Source organism: Lepisma saccharinum, chromosome 6 (genome assembly GCF_977018435.1).
Source record: "Lepisma saccharinum chromosome 6, izLepSacc3.1, whole genome shotgun sequence".
Lineage (NCBI taxonomy): Eukaryota > Metazoa > Arthropoda > Insecta > Zygentoma > Lepismatidae > Lepisma > Lepisma saccharinum.
Genome location: NC_139234.1, coordinates 11,494,851 through 11,517,063, shown reverse-complemented (window position 1 = coordinate 11,517,063; position 22,213 = coordinate 11,494,851). Strand labels below are relative to the sequence as shown.

The window sequence follows — 22,213 nt, the reverse complement described above, 5'->3', positions numbered from 1 at the left end:
ATATATCTAATGAATAATATCACAACAAAGTGAAACAAACCTGCATGCATGGGTAAATGTTTTTAAAAAACTGACAAGTGCATGCTCCCAAACTCAGTTTCCTGCTACTCTCACATTTCAAGTCACTCCTCTCTCCCAAGAGAAAATTATTAATCTGCCACTGAGGGCAGCTATGTCCATTGTTATGGAAAAAACATAATAATATAAATACATAACTATTTTAATATAATTATCACTTCAATCATTTAATCCTAAAAACATATACACTTTTCTCAGCTATTTTTACTGAAATTATTAGACTATTCAACAGCAGAGAAATGAAGTTAATTTCTTGTAAACTAATATAGGTACTTAATACGAGGGTCATCCATAAAATAAAGACCGTTTGGTTATACAAAATGAAAAACACAATATTTATTGGAAAAAACAATTCTATAACATACCTGAAGCCCTTCACTTCTCTACATAATCACCTCCTACATTTAAACATTTGTCGTATCTGGGCACAAGCTTCAGAATTCCCATGTTATACTCTTTTGCCGCCAGTTCATTAAACCAGGTGGTCACTGCATTCTCCAACTCTTCATCACCTCCAAAACGTTTACCACCCAGAAACGCTTTCAGCTTAGGGAAAAGGTGTAAATCGCTAGGAGCAAGGTCCAGACTATAGGGTGGATGATCAAAAATTTCCCATCCGAATTGATCCAGCAATTCTTGAGTTGCACCAGCAGTGTGAGGGTGGGCATTGTCATGCAGAAGCACAATTTCTTCAGAAAGCATTCCTTGCCTCCTGTTTTGGATGGCTCACTATAGTTTTCTTAGAGTCTCACAATAACGATTTGCATTGATCGTAGTGCCTTTTGGCATGAAATCCACCAAATGAACACCTTTACGATCCGAAAAGACGGTTGCCATGACCTTAATGAACTGGCGGCAGAAGAGTATAACATGGGAATTCTGAAGCTCGTGCCCAGATATGACAAATGTTTAAATGTAGGAGGTGATTATGTAGAGAAGTGAAGGAAGCTTCAGGTATGTAACAAAATTGTTTTTTCCAATAAATATGTTGTTTTTTTCATTTTGTATAACCAAACGGTCTTTATTTTCTGGATGACCCTCGTACAATCCATTTGTGGAAGCTTTAATGAGTTTATCATATCCATTTACAAAAAACGTGGATTTAGTTTATATGCTGCAGCCATGAACCTTCGGGTTTAAGAAGGCTAGGGAGTTAGTTCGTTAGTTAGTTATTATCAAGGAAAAATGCAAAATTTGCACGTTATTTCATTTCTGCTTGCCTATATCCATCCTGTTGTGTGTGCATGTGTTAAAAAATTACCCATGATTGTTTTCTTTTCTTGTTTCAGGAAAACTAACAGTTGTGGTTGGACCAGTTGGAAGTGGAAAGTCATCACTCTTGTCAGTTCTTCTTGGAGAAATGTACACATTAACAGGAAAAGTTAGCTGGGCTAGGTATTTTGACATGTTTAGTGTTTAAAGTCAGTATAATGTGTCCTTTTAACACTGTAATACTGTATGTTTGTCAAGTTTCTCATTAAATATTGTTGAAAACATTCTTTCGGGCTATCGACCAGGTGAGTTGATACCCCGAGAGAATCTTTTCATCATTCGTCGCCAGGAAAGCTTCAAGACTTACTTTAAATATTGTTGTCTGAATAATTACTCATTAATTCTGTACATGTTTGTAATGCAGATAATAAAAAAAAATATTTCTACAGGTGCATTGTGATATACATAGAGAATATTGAGTTTAAAAGCTATATACGATATATAATGAAATCATAAGCTAATAGTTGTGTGCAAAAATAGAATATTTCTTAATCTCAAAAGCATGAATACATGCTTAAATAAATACATTTTAAATTGAATTAAAGTAAATTAAAACAAGAGTTTGGAAGTAGCAAGTCATTTAAACACAATTATAAGTAATGGTTACTTTTTCGAACAATAGTAGGAAATTGTTTTCAAGAATAGATGTTTACAATTAATTTTCTTACATTAATTTTTTACACTTAATATGGGAGTTTATAATTGTAATTTAATGTGAAATAGCTTTAATTTTATATGGTTATCAGTCTGATTGCAGTTCATTGATTGATTTGGTGTTTTAAGTCCACTTTATGCATAAAAAGGCTGGACCTACAGTTTAAAGTGGGATCCGAACCACTATGGGCCTCCACCAGGTATCAAACCCAGGACCCCTTGATTACAAGACAACTACAATACCACTGCGCCATCAGGGAGGCCTGATTGCAGTTCATGCACATAACATATAACAGAAGTTACATTTTATCTAGAAGAAAATAAGTGTAAAATCAACTCAGTTACTTTATAAAGTTATGGTAACTGTATTGAATTATTTTGCAAACTGTAACTATATTGTCTGGAGAAAAAGCCATGTGTTTTGACACATGTAATAGAGCTTTCAGACTGAAGTAGCAAGCAACAAGAAACAAATCACAAGCTAAAAGCAACACTTGTCCATTGGAAATGAACATACAGAAATGTATGTACACAACCTATTGTACTGAAGAGATACAAAAAGCTGCACATGCTGCTTGATTCTTGCATGGCGCTCAGACTGGGCAGTTCTTGTCAGTAGCATGTATTGTGTTGTCTCGGTCTGTTGGTTGCATATGCACAGTGAATGCTTTTTTACAAATTGGAGGTGTTGCTTGTCACTTTGATGTGAAACCTCCATGTTGTGGCCAACTGTCACTCATCATCTGTAGCTTGTCGCTTGTTACTTAGGTCTGAGAACTACCTAAGAAACCTTCAACAATATAGTACCTGCAATGATTTTACACTGAGTTCTAAGGCATTGAACTTAAAGTTAATTTTATGTTTTAGTGAAACTAACATTGCATATGCTGCTCAGAAGCCATGGCTGCTGAATGCCACTCTCAGAGACAACATATTGTTCGGCCAGCCTTACAGACCACGACGCTACAGCAGAGTTGTTGCTGCCTGTGCCCTTCAGCCAGATATTGACATTCTGCCTGGAAAGGATTTGACTGAGATAGGAGAGAAAGGAATCAATTTGTCTGGTGGACAGAAGCAAAGAATAGCCATTGCCAGGGCACTTTATTCCAAGTCGAATGTTGTCATCTTGGTATGTACATGGTGTAAATCAGGCTTGAGTAACTCGCTTCACTTGTGGAAACCAGTGAGTATACAAACTTCTTGCCTGCACACTGCACCTCAAGGTCAGTAATCAGCAGAGAAGAAGTAGGAGAGTTACTTGCATTGAGAGGTAAAAAATATGGGGGGTGAGGTGTCTTTCTTTACACAAATCCACCACCCATTTATTCTGCCTTGATTACAATGTCGTATATCACTGTGACTCCAAATCACATGACAAGATGTTTCCCATCACACAAATGTGACCAACGAAGCTTCCTGCCTCCCTCACTTCCTCCTCTCTACCCCTCTTACCATGTTGCAGTGTTGCTGCTCAATCTGCAGTCCACATGTGCATATGAGATCACTCTTCCATAAATATGGTGGGTTGTCCAGGCCTGATGTACATATAAATATAATTATTCAGATACTTTTAGGATGAACAGTACGCATTTAAGGGAAAAACAATCCTAATATATTCTACCAGAATGATATAATAGTGTGAATGTTTCATGAAAACCCTGAAATGTTCATTCATCTCCTTAATTTATGCATGTAACCAGGTGTTGTAATGAGTTTTGCCACATGTGAGATTTCTATATATGAACGGGCTTATAAACAGATATTGGTAAATACAATATGCACCATCTGCAGTTAAGAAGTTTAGTATATATCTAGTAGAATTTGAATTAACTTTTGTTACCAGATTGCTTACTTTCTTTACAGGATGATCCATTATCTGCTCTTGACTCACAAGTTGGCCAGCAAGTGTTTGATGAAGGAGTTAGAAAAATTTTGCTAAGGCAGAAAAGAACTGTGATTCTCGTTACCCATCGTCTTCAGCTTCTGTCACATGCCCACCATGTAAGATGATTCTGTGGTTTATATAGTCAGTACATAGGTGTATCTTATGTATCAAGTAAATAAGCAACATATTAACACAAACATCATTTGTAATATACAAAGTTAGAATGAAAATTTCAATACATATCTCCAGCTTTACTGTAATCTACCCAGAATCAGTTATTCTCTAAAACCACTAAGTTGCTGACCAAGGTAGTTTATTAAGATATAAAAACAGTTAACATGTAACATGTCATTAGTTTTTTTTCAATTTAGTTTAGTTTAGTTATTAATCTGAGGAAGACCCTGATACAGGGTTGAAACGTTACATGTTAACTGTTTTTATATCTTAATAAACTGCCTTGGTCAGCAACTAAGTGTTTTTACTATGGAAACAAGGCTTAATTATATTACAGTTATTCTCTGATTTTTAACATTGTGCTTGATCTTGTATGCATCTCATATTCAGGTTCACATTCATAAAAAAAAGGACTACAACTTCAGTGCTTTATTGATGTTTTTACATCATTATCATTGGGGATGTGACTGGTAGTTATGTGGAAGGAGAAGTCCCTAATTTTCATGATTTAAATAATTTCTTCTATTATTTCTTATTAATATTCATGAAGTTTATTTTCCTGATCACAGATATTGTACTCTTCTTATAGATTATAGTAATGGAGAAAAATGCCATTAGATGCCAAGGAAGCCTTTCAGACATTGAGAAGAAGGATGCAGATCTGATGAACACATGGAAGGCAATTATGACAAGAGAAGCTCTAGAAGAACAGAACAATATTAAAGGGAAGACAGCAAGAGAAAGATGGCAGCTTATCAAACTTGTTTCTCGAATTGGAGTTCAACTGAAACAGAAGAACATTGAGAATGGAACATGGCAAACAGATGAAGAAGCCCACGTGGTGAGTTATTGTCATGAAGTAACTAAAAGATATAAAAAACTTTGTCTGCAATGCACACATGTTAATAACATATTACAATGGCGCGTTTTACTCACTATCAATTCAGATAAAAATATATAAAAAACTTTCATGAGTGAGTAGGAATGTTTCAAAATGACGTTTCAGAAGTCTGTACTACTTCCTTCATCAGGTAATAAAATAAAAAAACTTTAGGTGCCAAACATGGTACCATGTTGTCAAATCGTAAGTTGAGAATTCAGGTCAATGTGTTCTACCCAACACTGACGGAAGTCACTAGAGGACTGTAGTAGGTCTTCGATTTTTATTTGTTTTAGTTGTGTGGTTTTTGTTTTTAACATGGGGAAGATTTCCATCGGAGTTTTTATGATGTCACCATAAGTTTTTTTACCTTTTCTAACCTGAATCCTCAACTTACGATTTAACAATGCGGTACCATCTTTGGCACCTAAAGTTTTTTATTACCTGATGAAGGAAGTAGTACAGACTTCCGAAACGTCGTTCTGAAACATTCCTACTCACTCACGTAAGTTTTTTAATATATTTTTATCTGAACATGTTAATAAAATGGAACATCAATTTCCCCACATAAAGAATTCAGTTATCATGGTCCAATGGATCAAAATACTATAGAATTTTCCCAGATTTTCTTTTCTCCTACATTTTAATTTTTTATGATGACACCCTGAAAACCATAACTACTCGAAATTTTAACTGGCCTACAATTGAGTGTTCCAGTAGGTTCTGCAACCCATATAGTCACCAGTAACATGCCAAGGGGGTATGACTATATGGAAAGGAGGGATTATACCTAGGTATTCTTTTTAAAGTATTCAGTTCTACATATTGTCATATTTTGTTGCATTTAAAGGTTTTTTTTTCAATGCTTGGCCAAAGAGGAAGGACTATGACTTCCAACCTCCCCCTTGGGTGCATCACTGCTTGTCATGCTTATCAATAGCATAACATTCAAGGGAAATTCTTCTATTGCATGTTGGAGGTTAGGCTTATTAATAAAAGCATTAACATAAATAATACTGTAACCAATATAATGTATAAAAAACGATAATTACAAAAGCCACAGATATGAAAATCACTTGGAATCAAGTCTGGGCTGTAAAGAGGGGGATTGATTGAATTGTTCTTTACCAAATCTTCATGCACCATAGATGGTTGTGTGGTGAATCGGGACTTGTTTATCCCGTTTTGCCACATTCTTCGGCCCACCCTGTATAAGAGGAATTAGACCCAATGCGTGGGATGGTTAGTTCGCTGAGAAACTTCGTTTGTTTCCCAAAAAACTCGCATGGGGGCGACGAGACTGCCACCTAGCGAGCTTCTCGGGGCAGACGTTTTCCTTGTTGGGTGAACCAGTGTTCTCTCCCAGCCGACCCCGATAACATCAACTCCAGCAACGGTGCTCCACGACGTGATAGCCGCCTGAGTCAATGTGGGCGTGACTCAGCTCTTATCTTCCGGTACACCTGGGACGTCGACTAGAACGTGGAACCTTTGCGGACATGTAGTTAAGTATATTTACTAAAAGGGTTTAGTTTACTGCGTTACTTTAATTGATAATTTTGAATCTTTCACCTCCCTTTCCCCCTTTTTTACTTAAAAGTCTAGAATAGATTGTGACTTCAGTTGCAAATAAATTTTCTATCGCCGGGCTAATTCCTGCAAAATACATAAGTAGTTAAAAGAAGGAAAGATTATGGACATAGTTTTTGTAAGCACAAGTGTGGTAAGAGATAGTGGAACAAAAAATAAGTAAATAAAATGAATGGTCGACGTTGATCGTCATTGTAAATGTTTTTGTGAAAATCTGTCAAGGGGTGGGGGGGGTAATTGCTAACAGATTCCTGTGTGAAGCGACTTATTTATAGAGAGCACGTTGTTACTATTGTTGTAAGAAATTAAATACACTGCACTTGTTAAGGAAATAAAAAGCATTTTGAGAAAATACCCAATCTTATTGTTCACGTAATTAAGCAGAGCGCTGGGTGCCCTTTAGGATAAGTTCACCCTTCCCCGTATAATTCCTTGGGTAGCAGATATATATATTTTTTTTTTTGGAAGGGCCAAAGAAAAAAAGCAGTTGCATGTTTTCAGTCATATACACATTAGTTCGTCGGGAGTGGGACTAGACGAGCCCGCTACAAAACTCCGGACCAGCTGGCGGTATATGCGAGAAGGCTTGGAGCGACACACTATATAATACCTTAAAAAACTGGGATTTAGTAGTTTGACTTGTGCCCATTTTGATTGTCTGATCCTTGGTTTTCTCCCTACAGCACGCGAGCCACCCATGATAGAGAAACTAAATATATGTATTCATATGTATTTTTTGGAGGGCGTGTTATTTTATTTCTATTACAGGGAGATATCCAAGGAAACGCACGTACTTCCAAGGTAATAAAAAAATGGGCTGTGACGGATTGTTAAGAAGAACATCGAATTTGAACAAGACGTCACAGTTGGTTGCACATTTTTGCATTCTTCATTGTAAAGTCACACCTTTATTCATACCATTGAATCACTCGTGGCATAATGTTCATATATCTCACAAAATTGACGATCATGGTTTCATGTTCCTCGCATCCAAGAAATGAATTACAAACCACATTTTATGTGTTGTAGGCTTTTCGATTTTCTTAAACATTATAAATACACAGCACAATTCATAAATGCTGTTTGAATGCCTGCATATGGTATATGTACCTTGTCAAAGAATCAACAAACACTGCATGCACACTATTGTGGCCACAGTACTGTACAGGCTATACTTGCAGAATGAACGTATTTTGTGGATATCTCTCATATTACTTAACTGTAAGCTGGAACCGTGTTTTTATTGTCAAATTGATCAATAAGAGTAATCTATACACACATAAACAGATGATGGTGTTTCAAAAGGACTTTACTGTGATAGTTGATCAATCATCATGACAGCAAATGGATGTGTGAAAGTCTAAGTGAATGTAAACTATGTAGACACATGACAACAAATACACCTATTTACTTTCTTGCAGGCTCCACCTTTATTTAGACCTTTCCGCAAAAGAAATCCTACTTTTGGACATTCACGACATTTATCACATGACCTACCTCTACCCATCGATGAGTGCCAAGATGATTTTATCGATTCCCACAACAAATTGGCTGCCAGGCGATCTCGAACAAGCACAACACAGAGTTCACCAGGGATATCAAATCATAAAGTTGTGTGGAGAGCTACTTCTCTTCAGGCATCACGAACACAAAATAACTTTCAAAAACCATTTGTACGTCGCCTTTCTTCGCCAAGTATGCATGGAACATGCACAGACACATTAAGGTAAGATACCTTATACACTAGGGGTTTTGGTCAATGCCCCTTCAATGGTGTAACCTTTTCAGTATGATATTGACAGTAATTTTATACATACAATGATTCTCTTTGCATTCTTTGTTTCTTACTGTAATAAAACTTTAACAGTTAAAGCATTAGAGTATTCATTGTACCAAGAGGGTTAAAAATGATTTTCTTAACCTTGAAAATGTCACTGGACATTTGAACTTGGTTTTGAATTAAATTGGATTGTAGTTTTAAGTCCACTACATGCACAGAAAGGCTAATTGAGACTGGACCTACAGTTTAAAGTGGAATCCGAACCACTGCGTGTCTCCACTGGGTATCGAACCCGGGACTTCTTAATTACAAGGTGACAACGCTACCACTGCACCATCGGGGAGGCACATTTGAACTTGGTGTCGCATGATCCTTCAAAGGTATAGGTTTTATCTAGCACAAGGCTTATTAAAAATATGTGTTGTTTTTGTTTTTTATTCTAACACCACATGCTGAGCAGAACACTAAAAGTTATATTTTTATGTGTGCTGTGTTTTATCTTGTTTTCCTGCCTCGTGAAATGTAATATGGACACACACTTTGTGCTTTAAATACTTTTTCTTTCCCTCCATCACTTTATTAAAAACACAAGTGATATATTACCTGAAAACTCTAACTGCTTCGTGCCTTAAAGGTTAGATATAAATAATCTAACACTCATGCAAGTCCTGCTGTTATAAAACACCAACAAGACTAGCCACTCTGACTTTTACCAACTCAGCAAATTCTGCATAACTTTCCTCCCCACCATGACATCACTAAAAAGTTACAAAGTATTTTAGGAACATATTGAGTCAAATCCAAATGTAAACAAAAATGTGACTAGGAAAGTGCAAAAATTAGATGTTTCAACCAATCCTGGGCCAGCATAACCAGTTATATGACTAGGTTATAAACTTAGTGAAAAAATTCAATGCTCTGTTGAACATAACCCTATATATCAGCCAGCCAGGTACATACGTATGTTCACTCTTATTTATCTTTTTCTTGGCCATTTTCAAGATTGTTTTTTATAATTGCATACATTGCTAGTTGATTTTTCCTTAGTAATTCACATACCCTTACACTATTAACAAGCGGTTTATTTATCTGTGTAAGTTTGGAATATTTACATGAGACGTTATAGTTTATTTTTATGCACAGAAGAGTTGTATTATGATAAAGATCTATCTTGACTAGTATTTGAACCTGAGCGTATCACAGATCAGTCATGCTACAGTGTGTTCAATTTAAAACCGGCCCCGAGGTACAGATATATGAGTAGTGTAACAGATCTCCCCTATCGCCCCTTCCTTCTTCGCACTCTCTCATCCCCTGCTACAAGTATAAAATAAATGCACTGTACCAGAAGGGGGCTGAAGGGGTAGATGACTCCATGGTCAATTAGTTCCATCTCCCTTACCATGCCCTCCCCCAGAAAACTAGAAAAATAGGGAGATAAATTTTTATCACTAATAAAAGTGACACCCCAAGTAAATTTTCTCATCCACCACCCACCACATAAGGTTCATGATCAAAGCCTGGAGGTTTGATTGCATATACATTGTGAGTGACAAAAAACGGTTTACAAAATCAGATTTTTAAAGTCAAATCATTATAACTATTAATTTTTAGGATCCAAGGACACTTTTGGGAAGAGAGTGGTGACAGGGCTAAAGCTGGAAAGGGCATCTCTTACATACACCACTGCTTTTGTGGAACTGTATATAGCCAGTCATATTACAACGAACTATATTTTTGGAAGGTGTCAATAGAAGAATGATTGCATTCACTGCATGAAGTTGAAATAATATTTATTTTTTAGATATTTCAGATACTTTTTAAAAAATTATACATACTACTGCATACTTTTTTGTAATTGTGTGTTTTTGTATTGCTTTTTTGAGTTCTGTTTTTATAGGTTGGAAACTGCAACAAATAAAACTCTTTTTTATGTCAATGAGGAGCAGTGGTGGACACAGAAGTTGCTGTTGGGAGGGGTGATTTTCAGTCAAGTACCTCACCTCAACTAGCAACTAGAATCAATTCTAACCTACAATTTCACTGTTTTATGTAAACAATGTATAGAGATTATTGTTTTGAAAAAAAAAAATAGAATTTCAGGCTAGAATAGATGGTTATTGTTGTATGTTGTTGTCATAATACCTTCCATTGTTACAGTAAACTGAACAATAAGGAGTGAAGTGAATAAACATAGAAAACAAAAACCTATTATCAAGGGTTCTCAGGCCCGATCAGCTATGGAGAAATGTTGCACGTGGTTCGGATACGAATTTAAACTGTAGATCCATTTCCAATTAACTTATCATAAGCATAATGCGGACTCGAATCAAATTTTTAAAAAATATTCTCAAGCTTGTTAAACAAAAGACAGAACATTTGAGTCTTCAAAAATATTAGGTATAATATAAATATCCAAACACCTAGCCTGATGAGGAGGTAGTCTCTGAATTCATAACTGAAATTTTAATACACACTTCTACTGGAAAAGTCCAAAGAGAAAAATGAAAAACAAAGCAAAGAAAAAAAGAAGAGAAAAGAAACATGGGGAATTTTTTACTACAACTAACAGACTCCTTGTCACGAAAATGACCAGTTTTTAATTGCTTTTTTATTTTACATTTTTTCCATCCTATGCTGAATTAAGTTATGTTTACATTTTTGTTGCATTTTTTTAAAAATCAAATTAATTGCCTTTTTTTGCCTTAATAGGTCAAGAGCAGCTACTTTGGAGTCTTCTAACTGTCAATCTCACCATAATAACTTTCTGAGGCACCTGCTTTCCTTCTCCTCCTTAAGGTATGGTAGGAACACAGGCACAACCAAAACATTCAAAGTTGAAAGCTTGATACAAGAACTAAATTTACATTTGAAGCTAATTTGCATGAAATGGTGTCTACTTGTAAACTTATTTTGTTGTTAATGCCATTTTGTTTGAAATGCTTGAAATTTATGTTTCTGTTTCTGATGTTTGGGACATTTAAACCGTTTCCCATACGTGATGACATGCATACATGTCAAGCTGAAATTTCACTTCACTTCACTTTTAAAACAAATTCAATTTTGGGTGAAATACATCTTTACATATAGAAATATCCTGAGAGCATTGTAATTACATCAGCAAATGCTCCTTTTTCTTTGTTCTTTGGACATCAAAGCTTCATATTAAGCCAGAAATATACTTACATGTTTTATATATTACAATAAAATGAAGTGTGAGTTTTTGTTTAAAAGGTATTTTTTCCCCATTTAAATTACCTATACCCTGTGTATTTTATTATGTTAGGATAAAAATAAATTGGTAAAAATGTTCCACAACTTTGTGATAATGAACACAAAACTTTAAAAAAAGCTTGTAATAATATAACAGTGAAACCAATGTACAGGGTGGTCCATATGTCTTGTTACCCCCATAATTTTACATAACTTGATAATAATACAATATAATATAATGAAGTGTAAGGTAGCCATTCATTCCATATGTCGTGTGACACCAACAATTTTACATAATTTTATATTATGATAATAACAATATAACAATTTGTAAGACGTATGGATTCAGCGTCAACCAGGATGTTGTTCACGCATCCAAAAGGTCAGTATGACCACCATTATTTTCATGGCACAAAATGACACGGTGCCATGACCTGTGTGAGATTTTACAAAGCAAATTTTTCATGATTGTTGTCTAAAAGGCTGCCCTAATAGCATCCTTTAATTGTTCTGTTGTTTGGTATCGTTGTTGTGATACTTTTTCCTTAATAATGCCCCAGAGGGCATTGTCACAAGACTAGAGATCAGGGCTTCTGGGAGGCCAATCCAGAGGCGCCGGATGATGTACCGATCTACGTCCTATCCACCTATTGGGAAACACTTCACTTAACCAAGCTCAGCAGACCGTTTGTGCAGTGACTTCTGTGGTGACCGAAGCACAGATGCCTCCACTCCTGCACATGTGTTCTGTCTTTTGGTTGGTGCACCAGGCCTCGGTTTGTCTTTGATACATTCCAACATAAACAGTTTCTTTTCCCAATGCAGTATTGTCACTTTTGGTGATGCATTTTTTTGGAATCGTCTTGTGAAATCTCGTTGCACATCCTCCATGGTCTTGCCGGTATGTGGACGTTCACGGGTCCAAACACTGACAACAAGGCACTCTTCTACATTGTAGGAACTTGTGTCAGCCATCTCTGCAATAGAAACACTGAATTAGGGATAACAAGATATTGATTCGAGGGGGTAACAAGACATATGGACCACCCAGATTAATAACAGTAATTGTCCTAAAATATGTAAAGAAAATTTGTTTCTAAAAATTATGTCATATACCAATATTATAAGTTCTTTGAGTCTTAAAAGGGCGAACATGGTACCTATGAAACTATGCAGTTATTTTTCCAAGTGATTTTATGAGTTATAAAATAAAATATGAAATATCTCACTATGACTTCAGTGATAAGTAAGGAAAATCCAAGAGATTGATAGAAAAAATTAAGGGTTAAAATGCAGATAATCAAAAGCACAAATGTCCCAAATTATATTGGACTTTATGTTCAATGTTTTGAGAACTTTCATAAACCTCATTTTTAGAGTGTGAAATGAAGGGATTCACCTTGAAATTTCCCTGTAATAAAATGAAACCAGCAATGAGAATCCAAACAACCTAACATATTACATCACAACATACATATTATTATTATTACTTGATTAGTTGTAGTTGGGTTACAATTAAAGTTGTAATTTTGTTGTTCTTACATCTCAGCAAACAGAGAGCATATGGGCTTGATGCCCCACATTAAACGAAAAAGATAAAGGGTAAACAGTTGCTTAATCATTCCAGAAATAATTACAAAAATATCAATTTCAATATTAATAAATGAAAAGTAACAAATAATATTCGCTTTCAGAAATATTACACTAATAATGCAAAGAGAGAAGAAATTCAGACTTACATCTCAATTAATCAAATAATCCAGTACTTGAACACTTATAGCCTAAATGTAAACCATCAAAAAACAAATTTCATGATTTTTAAACCTCGCAACAAGAAGAACTTTGATAACTTGACGGTTTACTTAGATGAAAATGAAATAGAGTATGCTAACCATGTAAAATTCCTAGGATTGATCATCGATGATAAATTAAATTGGGCATGTCATATTAACTATATCTGTGATAAACTCACAAAAAAATTTTATCTATCGAAAATCCTTTCACAATATAATATTAAGGAAATCAATATGAATCTGTATTATGGTCTTATTTATCCTCACTTAGAATACTGTATTACAGCTTGGGGAGGGAAAGCTCACATACATACAGAAAAGAGTGTTCACACTACAAAAAAAGGGCTGTTAGACTTATATGCAAAATACCATCCAGATCCACATGCAGAATTGCCTTTTCTGAAAACAAAATTATGACTATGTACTCGCTCTGTGTTTCTAAATCTATTATCTATGTACTTAATGACAAGACATAATTAAGAAGTGAAGAAATTCATGGACATAATACAAGACAAAGACAAAACTTCCATATCCAGACTAACAGATTAACTCTGACAGACAGATCACCACATTCTGCAGGCATAAAATTCCACAACAACCTTCCCCCGTGGCTAAAAAATATCACTCCCTTAAAGAAAAAAATGCAGCTAATAAAAAAATACCTCACAGACATCAATGAACTATAAATTAGATTGGGTACAAATATCAAGTAGACAAAAAAAAATGTAATAATACCATAGAAGCAACAATGTAACTCTATTTTTTTTTAAAAAAAAAAGTCATATACACGGTGTTTCGTAAGTTCGTTTACAATGCTTGGGAGGTGATTGTATGAGTGAAAATAAAGTGGAAAGTTCATGTAACGAAATTCCGGAAACTGCTTTGTTGCTGAGTTATTGACATTTGAAAACATGGGAAAATGATTTTCCGAAGTGAATAATGGCAAAACGGGTGGAGAGAAGTTGTTGGTGTTGGGCGGTCCACTATACCGTGTTTGTTAGAACCTGTCCTGTTTCCCACGTTAGCAATCGCTCGACAGTTTCGGTGCCAATGAGAAACAAGGAAAAAATCGTCTGCTGGGCAGCGAGGAGTGAATGGAAGCCAGAAGAGAGGTGCTTACGTAGACACTGTTGACGTTGCATATTTTAATTGGCTGCCTGGCTTTGACTTTCCCCAGCACGGAGAAAAAACAGTGACCAGCTAGCGCGGGAACCGGGACAGCTTGTAACAAACACGGTATAAGAAATTGGGTATGCTCTTGTCAAAAAATCACGCGGCAATGTTGTGCAATGTCGGCACAAGGGATTCCCCAAAGGACGCAAACGAAGATGTTGACGGGAGTGGGTTGGGTGTGCGTTCTGCGTGAGCTGGTATCGACGAAAATTGGCATGTGTTGAATGGCACCAAAAAACAAAGAAAATTTCCTGAGCGAAGGGCACCATGACGTAAAAACGAAAAAAAAAAAATGAACTGTCATAGGTTGCATACCCTGAAGGGCACACAGTATGCTTAATGGAGATGTGAAGGGAACCTCATCACAGACGGTTTTCAAAGTGTCCACCATGTACTTCCAAGCAGAGGCGACAACGGTGAATCAAGGATTGTCTAGTGCGACCCAACAACCCCAGAGTTTCTGCTATCGATGCTGCAGCTACATAGATACGGGCAACGCAGTCCTCGGCTGACACGACAGGTGTTTCATAAACGAGGCGTTTCATCTCTCCCCAGAGGAAGAAATCCAGGGGCGTAATATCAGGTGATCGAGGTGGCCATGGCACAGGCCCTCCCCTGCCAATGCACTGGTTGTGGAATACAGTATTGAGGAAATGGCGCACATTCCGATCGAAATGTGGGGGTGCACAGTCATGTTGAAACCAAAGTCTTTGTCTCAGTGCCAAGGGCACGTCCTCTAGTAGTTCAGGCAAAACCTCACTGAGAAATGCTTGATAAGTGGGTCCACATAGGTGAACAGGGAGAATGTACGGTCCAATCAAATGGTCATGCAGTATCCCATACCACACATTCACTGCAAATCTGTGCTGATGATGTGCCACTAGCAGTGCATGAGGATTTTCATGTTCCCACACATGACTGTTTTTACTATTGAACACACCAGTTTTCGTGAAGATAGCCTCATCAGTCCATAGTACCATATTCTGAAAATTGGGGATAGTTTCAATTTGATGAACAAACCATTGGCAAAAGTCCTCACGTGGGCCAAAGTCCCGAGGTAAAAGTTCTTGCACTTTCTTCAATTTGTAAGGGTGCATCTCCTCCTCTGCCAGGACTCGCCACACATTCACATGGGAGTTGTTTTGTTCGTGGGCTAGTGCACGCGTACTGGTGCCTGGATGATCCATCACTGCACTTAGCACATCTTCCACAAACCGTCATGTTCGCACACTTCGAGGTCGTCCAACTTCTCGACGAGGTGGCAACACTGATCCTGTTTCCCAAAGTCGAGTGCCTACAGTTTGAAATAAGGTGTGCGATGGTAACACCCTTTTTGGAGAACGTGCCCCATACAGATGCCTTGCAGCACGGCTATTACCTCCAGCCTCCCCATAAATCAAATGCATGTCCGCCAGCTCTTGGGACATGTATGCAGCCATCCCTTACACTGGGCTACAAGTGTTTATGGCCGTTAACACTAGTACACTTCACAGAACACAATGGGCTGTGGCTAAGAATTAACACGTAACACTGCTAGGTCAAATGTTTGCCCAATACTACTGTCCAAGAACCTCACGTCTTTCCATTCAACCGTGAATGTTTAACAACCTGCTGCTGGCACAGCACCTGAAACACGAATGTCGCGGACACGTGCGCTCCTTCATGAGGAAACCTACACTGTTGGCACCCCTAGCGGGAAATGTGGTACTTAACGTCAGATCACATGGACACCCATATGCCCTTCAGGGTATGCAACCTATGACAGTTCATTTTTTTTGTTTTACGTCAGTGCCCTTCGCTCAGGAAATTCTCTTTGTTTTTTGGTGCCATTCAACACATGCCAATTTTCATCGATACCAGCACACACAGAACGTACACCCACCCCACTCCCATCAACATATTCCTTTGCGTCCTTTGGGGAATCCCTTGTGCCGACATTGCACAACATTGCTGCATGATTTTTCAACAAGAGTGTACCCAATTTCTTAGTGGACTGCCCAACACCGACAACTTCTCTCCATCCGTTTTGCCATTATTCACTTCGGAAAATCATTTTCCCACATTTTCAAACGTCAATAACTCTGCAACAAAGCCGTTTCCGGAATTTCATTACATGAACTTTCCACCTTATTTTCACTCGTACAATCACCTCCCAAGCGTTGTAAACGAACTTACGAAACACCCTGTATGTATATGCTTATCATTGTTTTTAATATTGTGAATGTAATGTACAATTTATTTTATATTTTCTATTACATATGTGCAGCATGTAAAAATCTTTTGTTCTTATACTGTAATTGCTTGTATACCATACCTTATATTTTCATGTATCTATACAAAATCCATACCCATGAAAAAATGGGCCAACAGATGAATAAAGATTATGATTATGATTATTATGTTAAGAGAGAAATGGTAGTATTTGACAAGGTTAGCGTCCAAGAAATCAAGTACAGGATGTTTCAAAATGATTTGAATGATTTCAACTCATTGTATTTTATTTACGAATATACAATTTCAGATACAATTTCGCACACATGTCATGTAACTGTCCAATTCTTAGTGCCAATGGTTATTGCAAAGTTAAAATCTCACAAATGCTCAATGTGAAGACCCTTCATTACTCTGCACACATCAGTATGGTAATCTAGCTCCATCCAGGCATGTTTCAGCATGTTCAGTATGTTCTCATCTGGTTTGCACTGCAGCACTAATGAGATATAGTTCTTTGCTGGTGAATCTTTACGAAATCATGTATGAAACTGATGTTGCACAATCACGACTGAACCTACTCTCGCAAAGTGCTTTTTCCTCACCACTTGCAGGTATTTTACAACTGGTTAGCCTGGCACCTGGCGGCAGGATTTAGAACTACTGGGACTGTTAAAGGATGTGTTCGAATGTATTTCACAAGATATTTGATTGGTGATTATGTTGTATTGCTCATGAAACATGTTTTTATCGTTTAAATCATTTTGAAACACTCTGTGTATAAGCAAAAGTGGGAAACTGAAATAGGAAATGCGAGAAATAGGAAAAGTTGACAACTGGTTAGTACTCGAGATGATATGAGCATGCAAGAGATAAGAAAATTCAGTGCTTATTTGAACCTGTTTTAATATTACCAGGAAGGATATTCCATATTCTAACAGCCAAGATAACCAAATGTTCTTTGGCCATACCAACTTGGGTTGGGCTGTGGACATGAGATAGTTATGAATACATTTCCTTTTTATAATGTTTACAATCAAACAAACAATATCTCTCTGTGTGAGTGGGGGGGGGCATCATAAGAGAAAGATTTAAAGATCTTGAGGTGATATGTTGATTTCTACAGTTTCGCTTATGCTATCATAATCAATGCAAAATGTTTACTAACCTATTAAACAGGCAAATTTCCTACTACAACCTACAGAAATTTTGTACTAAAGCTACAGTTGCACTTCTTTTTTTTTTAAAAAATATTTAAATTCTGTAATAGGACTGGCCACCAACTGTTTCATTATTACCATGTTCTAACATAAAAGAATCACTCCACCTAACAATTTTTGAGCAAGGTGAGAAAACTTTCTGCCACATGCCAATTTCTGCTTCAAGCACTGTTCTTCGTGTGCATCTGCATGTCTTTTTGTTTCCCTCCCTGTCTGTCTGTCCATTGTCACAATATTATTCTTGCAATTGCAGTAATTATGCACACAAAACCTATACTACTTTTTGGAGCATAAGCTGATTTTTCTTTTTTTCTAACTGCACATAACAAGCACACCAACACACATATGTACATGCACATTTCACTATCTGTAGAGATGTAACTGTCACTTCTTCAAGTCAACTGCGATGTTTATTTCTTCTTGTGGAACTTTTTGACACCATAAGAAAGACAAGACATCACTCAAAGTGAATTATGAAAAATGAAGTTGGTGATTTGAATTTTTGCTTTGATTTTTCTTTATTGTTTATGCTAGCATAATATGGCTATGATGTTGTCTTCACTCTTGTAGTTCTTTGTTATATGTCAGTTTATAACATCACAGGTCGCTTGGTGGAGCCACAGAAACGGTGAACAGCAAAGAAAGAAGTGTTCTAAGAAGATTGATATCTTCATCTTCCACAAAGTTAGTAAATAATTTTCTGTTGAAATAATAGAAAACAAATACTTCAAGAGAATATAAGATTTAATATATGTTGTAAGTTTGTCCTAGTTAGAAACCTTGACCTTGCGGCATTTACAATAAGTATGCTATTTGAATTCAAGCAATTGCCTGCTAAAATGGTTAGGATGCCAAAGTAGTTACTTTAGGCTTCTTTGTAAAGATGCATAACTATTAGTAGTCATACATTCTAACAGTTCAAGGCAGAGTCACATTTGATTGTTGCTGTACAGTACAGAGTAGTCCTAAGAAATCTCTGGATAGTATGCTGCACAAACTCAAAATGTCTCTTTTGTTGTTCCATGTGACTTTTGATGTATTTATTCTTTGAGTAGAAACCACTATACTTTTTCTATTATGCTTCATACTGGTTCTTATGTGACATTTTATGTGTGTACGCCAATTCTATTCTTAGTAGGAATTGTTAGGGAAAAGCATTAAAGCAACATATAATATGCATTGAATCTACTATACTTGCATATTCACTTAAAGAAAAGGTGCCTTGCTGACTTACCACCATCTTAAAATAAAATGCAATGTGCAATTTTTTATTGCTGTATTTAAAGATATCCAGATAAAGAAATATATATTAATGGTACTTGGTTTGAGTCAAAACTAAAGGTTAAATGAGGTTTCTATTAATATATTATATTTACAGTAAATTAAAAATAATTGATTCACTTCCACCTCAAGTGAACATGTAAGAATTCTGGATTCATTGTGTAATACCTTTATGTGTTGTGTAACATTCCACCCAAACTCTGGTGCTAACAAATCCAACTATATTAAATACACGTAAATGAATTACTAACTACTATCGTGAGACTTACTTTTAAAGGTTCTATTAATTTCGGTGGGTCCTACCAAAATCCACTTGGGAACAGCCCAGCAGTGAAGCAACAAGTTCCCAAGTAGATGGTGGCAGGGGCAACCGAAATTAATAGAACCTTTAAAAGGAAGTCTCACAGATAAAGTTAGTAACTTGTTTATGTGTATTTATTGTACAACCGCATCTTTTATTCCCCAAACATAAATCCTACTATCTTTGTTATTCAGTCAAGAAAGGCATACCAACTTATTAGATGGACCTCATGTCCATAACAGTGATTGGGGAAATATTTTCAATGACTACACCATCAATTGTTTGATAAGTGTGTTCTCTTTCATTAAATCAGACTCTCCATGCTTTTCTATTCAAAAATCATTTCAGATATTTTTCAAGTTCATTGTTCTTTAAGAAATGTCACATGTTCATGTTAATTTGCAATAAGTCTTTATTAAAAATAAAAATATTACTAAATGTTCTTTAGATCTGGAATGTCCACTGTTGAAAGAGAGCGATTGCCTGTGAACAGAGTTGTATCATCTGCATCTGGATTCAGTGAAGATTTAAATGAAGAAGAAGAAGGTTGTAAGTATCCATGATTTATCCTTTTAATAATTTGTTGTGCAATTTGCTATCACGTTTCCTTTAAATTGCCATTTTGAAATGAAGAGCGTTACTTATTCTTGGACTAAGTTAAATATAGAATGAAATTCACATTTTATTCTGAAATCAGAATATTATTTGTATAATTTGTGTGTGATGTGAATACTTGTTTGCCCATTCCCCATTATTTACCATGAATAAAACTGCCAGTGTATAACAATGAACACAGTAACATTCAATTATAGGAGGCATGTCAGGAAAGTAAAGATACAACTGATATATATCTTAGGGAAAATATGTATGGCATATGTTGACAACACTGACAGTAACCTTGATCCTTACTCTTTCCATAGCATTCATTCATCGTGAAATTGTGACACTTTATGGGAACATTATGAATCGTCAAAATGTGACGAAGTGATGGTGTGCCTTTGCAGGAGGTAGAACAGATATCCATGATGAACACAGGAGCGGGAAGCAGGAGGCCATCTATGATCTCTGATGACCTTCTTAAAGAAATTGAAGGCACGACACCAGTTTGTCACATTTTGACGATTCACAATGTTCCCATAAGCTGCCACAATTTGACGATGAATGTCTGCTGGATTTCGCCTTTTTCCTGGAGAAACAATATCACAGCCCGCACTTCACCTTTGGTGGGATTCTTCATTGCCGCAGCCATTTCCAGCATGTGTGCATGGCAATATGGCGGCACCCTTGTAGTCGTTCGTTGGTGAGCTCATAAAAAAACACACTTGTAAGGTAAGGAGGCTTACAAGATAACATTATCCTATACAATAAGCAGTTACCGGAAAGTTTTTACAAACTAAACAAAATTGTCTAAACCATGGAAGTGATAGTGATAGTGAAAAAAAAAATGCCTGACTGTGACAAAGTAAAATGGGAGCTCGAGAACTTTCAAAGTGAAGTGAAGTTGTCTGTAAATAGGACTAGTGCAACAGAGGAATGTGTTTTCAGTGATACTAATTATGGTGTGAGTGAAGTGAGAGATACTAGCAAAACTGCACATAAGGGCAATGTAACCACAATAAAAGGTAATGGTGAAAATGAAGGAACAATTGAAAACAATAAAGGTACCCTTCGAAAATCTACGAGGGAGAAAAATGTACCAATAACACATGATAATACTTTTTTATGGGTAAAGTAACTGGAACAATGGATGGTATGGTAAGCTCTAAAAAGTCAGAAACCTTGAACATATTTCATCAAAATGTTCAAGGCTTAAATACGGATAAGAAAATGATGTTAGAAATCCACCTATCAAATTTCTCAGAAAAAATAGATGCACTATGCCTCACAGAACATTGGCTAAAGCAAGTACAACTCAAATATATAAATATTCCATGTTATAATCTCATATGTAATTATGCTAGGTCAACCATAAGTAGGGGAGGGTCATATATATATATATATGTAAAGAATGACAGAGGCAAAATGACTGCACAAAATGTTTGCATCTAAATTTAGAAAAACATTTTGAAGCATGCGTAATGGAATTACCAAAACATAAACTGGTTATTGTATGTGTATATAGAACGCCAAACAGTGACTTAAAAATATTCATAAAACACCTGGATATCATCTTAAATTATTACCAACAGAGTAACAAACTTGTAGCAATTATTGGCGATCTAAATGTAGACTTTCTAAAAGGAAATCTAAACAATAATTTAAACACACTCCTTAACATGTATAATTTAGAACACATGGTCAAGCAACCCACAAGAATCACCAAATACACAGAAAGTGCACTTGACCAAATACTCATAAACCAACACCTATGTAACTGTGAGACATCTGTATTTGACACAGGTTTCTCTGACCATCAAGCTCAAATGTTTTCTTTATCACCAACCACAGTGACTAATCCAAAACACAGTACCAAAAATGAAACACAAGTTGTAAGCAAAAGGTCATTCAGCAAACAAAATATTAATTATTTTCATTATTTTTTAAGCAAAGAAACGTGGAGTGATATTCATGAGTCCAATGATACAGATGAAGCATATAAGTCATTTCTAAAAACGTTCACTTATTATTTCGAAATAGCTTTTCCCAAGAAACAAGTTAGAACTTCAGCAACCCAAAAGAACCGCTGGATAACACCTGAAATTATTAAA

General features: G+C 36.2%; 1 protein-coding gene across 3 annotated transcripts in view; it reads left to right on the top strand.

Moving 5' to 3' along the window:
- Nucleotides 1-22,213, top strand: part of Sur (Sulfonylurea receptor) — a 147,269-nt gene that overhangs the window by 100,310 nt on the left and 24,746 nt on the right. The window contains exons 11-18 of one of the 3 annotated variants that reach the window (XM_083123520.1): nucleotides 1,368-1,473; nucleotides 2,872-3,133; nucleotides 3,868-4,005; nucleotides 4,653-4,904; nucleotides 7,955-8,259; nucleotides 11,026-11,112; nucleotides 18,527-18,607; nucleotides 19,954-20,054. In XM_083123520.1, the coding sequence (XP_082979646.1) occupies nucleotides 1,368-1,473; nucleotides 2,872-3,133; nucleotides 3,868-4,005; nucleotides 4,653-4,904; nucleotides 7,955-8,259; nucleotides 11,026-11,112; nucleotides 18,527-18,607; nucleotides 19,954-20,054 (1,332 nt within the window). The remainder of the gene's footprint in view (nucleotides 1-1,367; nucleotides 1,474-2,871; nucleotides 3,134-3,867; nucleotides 4,006-4,652; nucleotides 4,905-7,954; nucleotides 8,260-11,025; nucleotides 11,113-18,526; nucleotides 18,608-19,953; nucleotides 20,055-22,213) is intronic. The other 2 variants (XM_083123522.1, XM_083123523.1) reach the window with 2 other exon arrangements.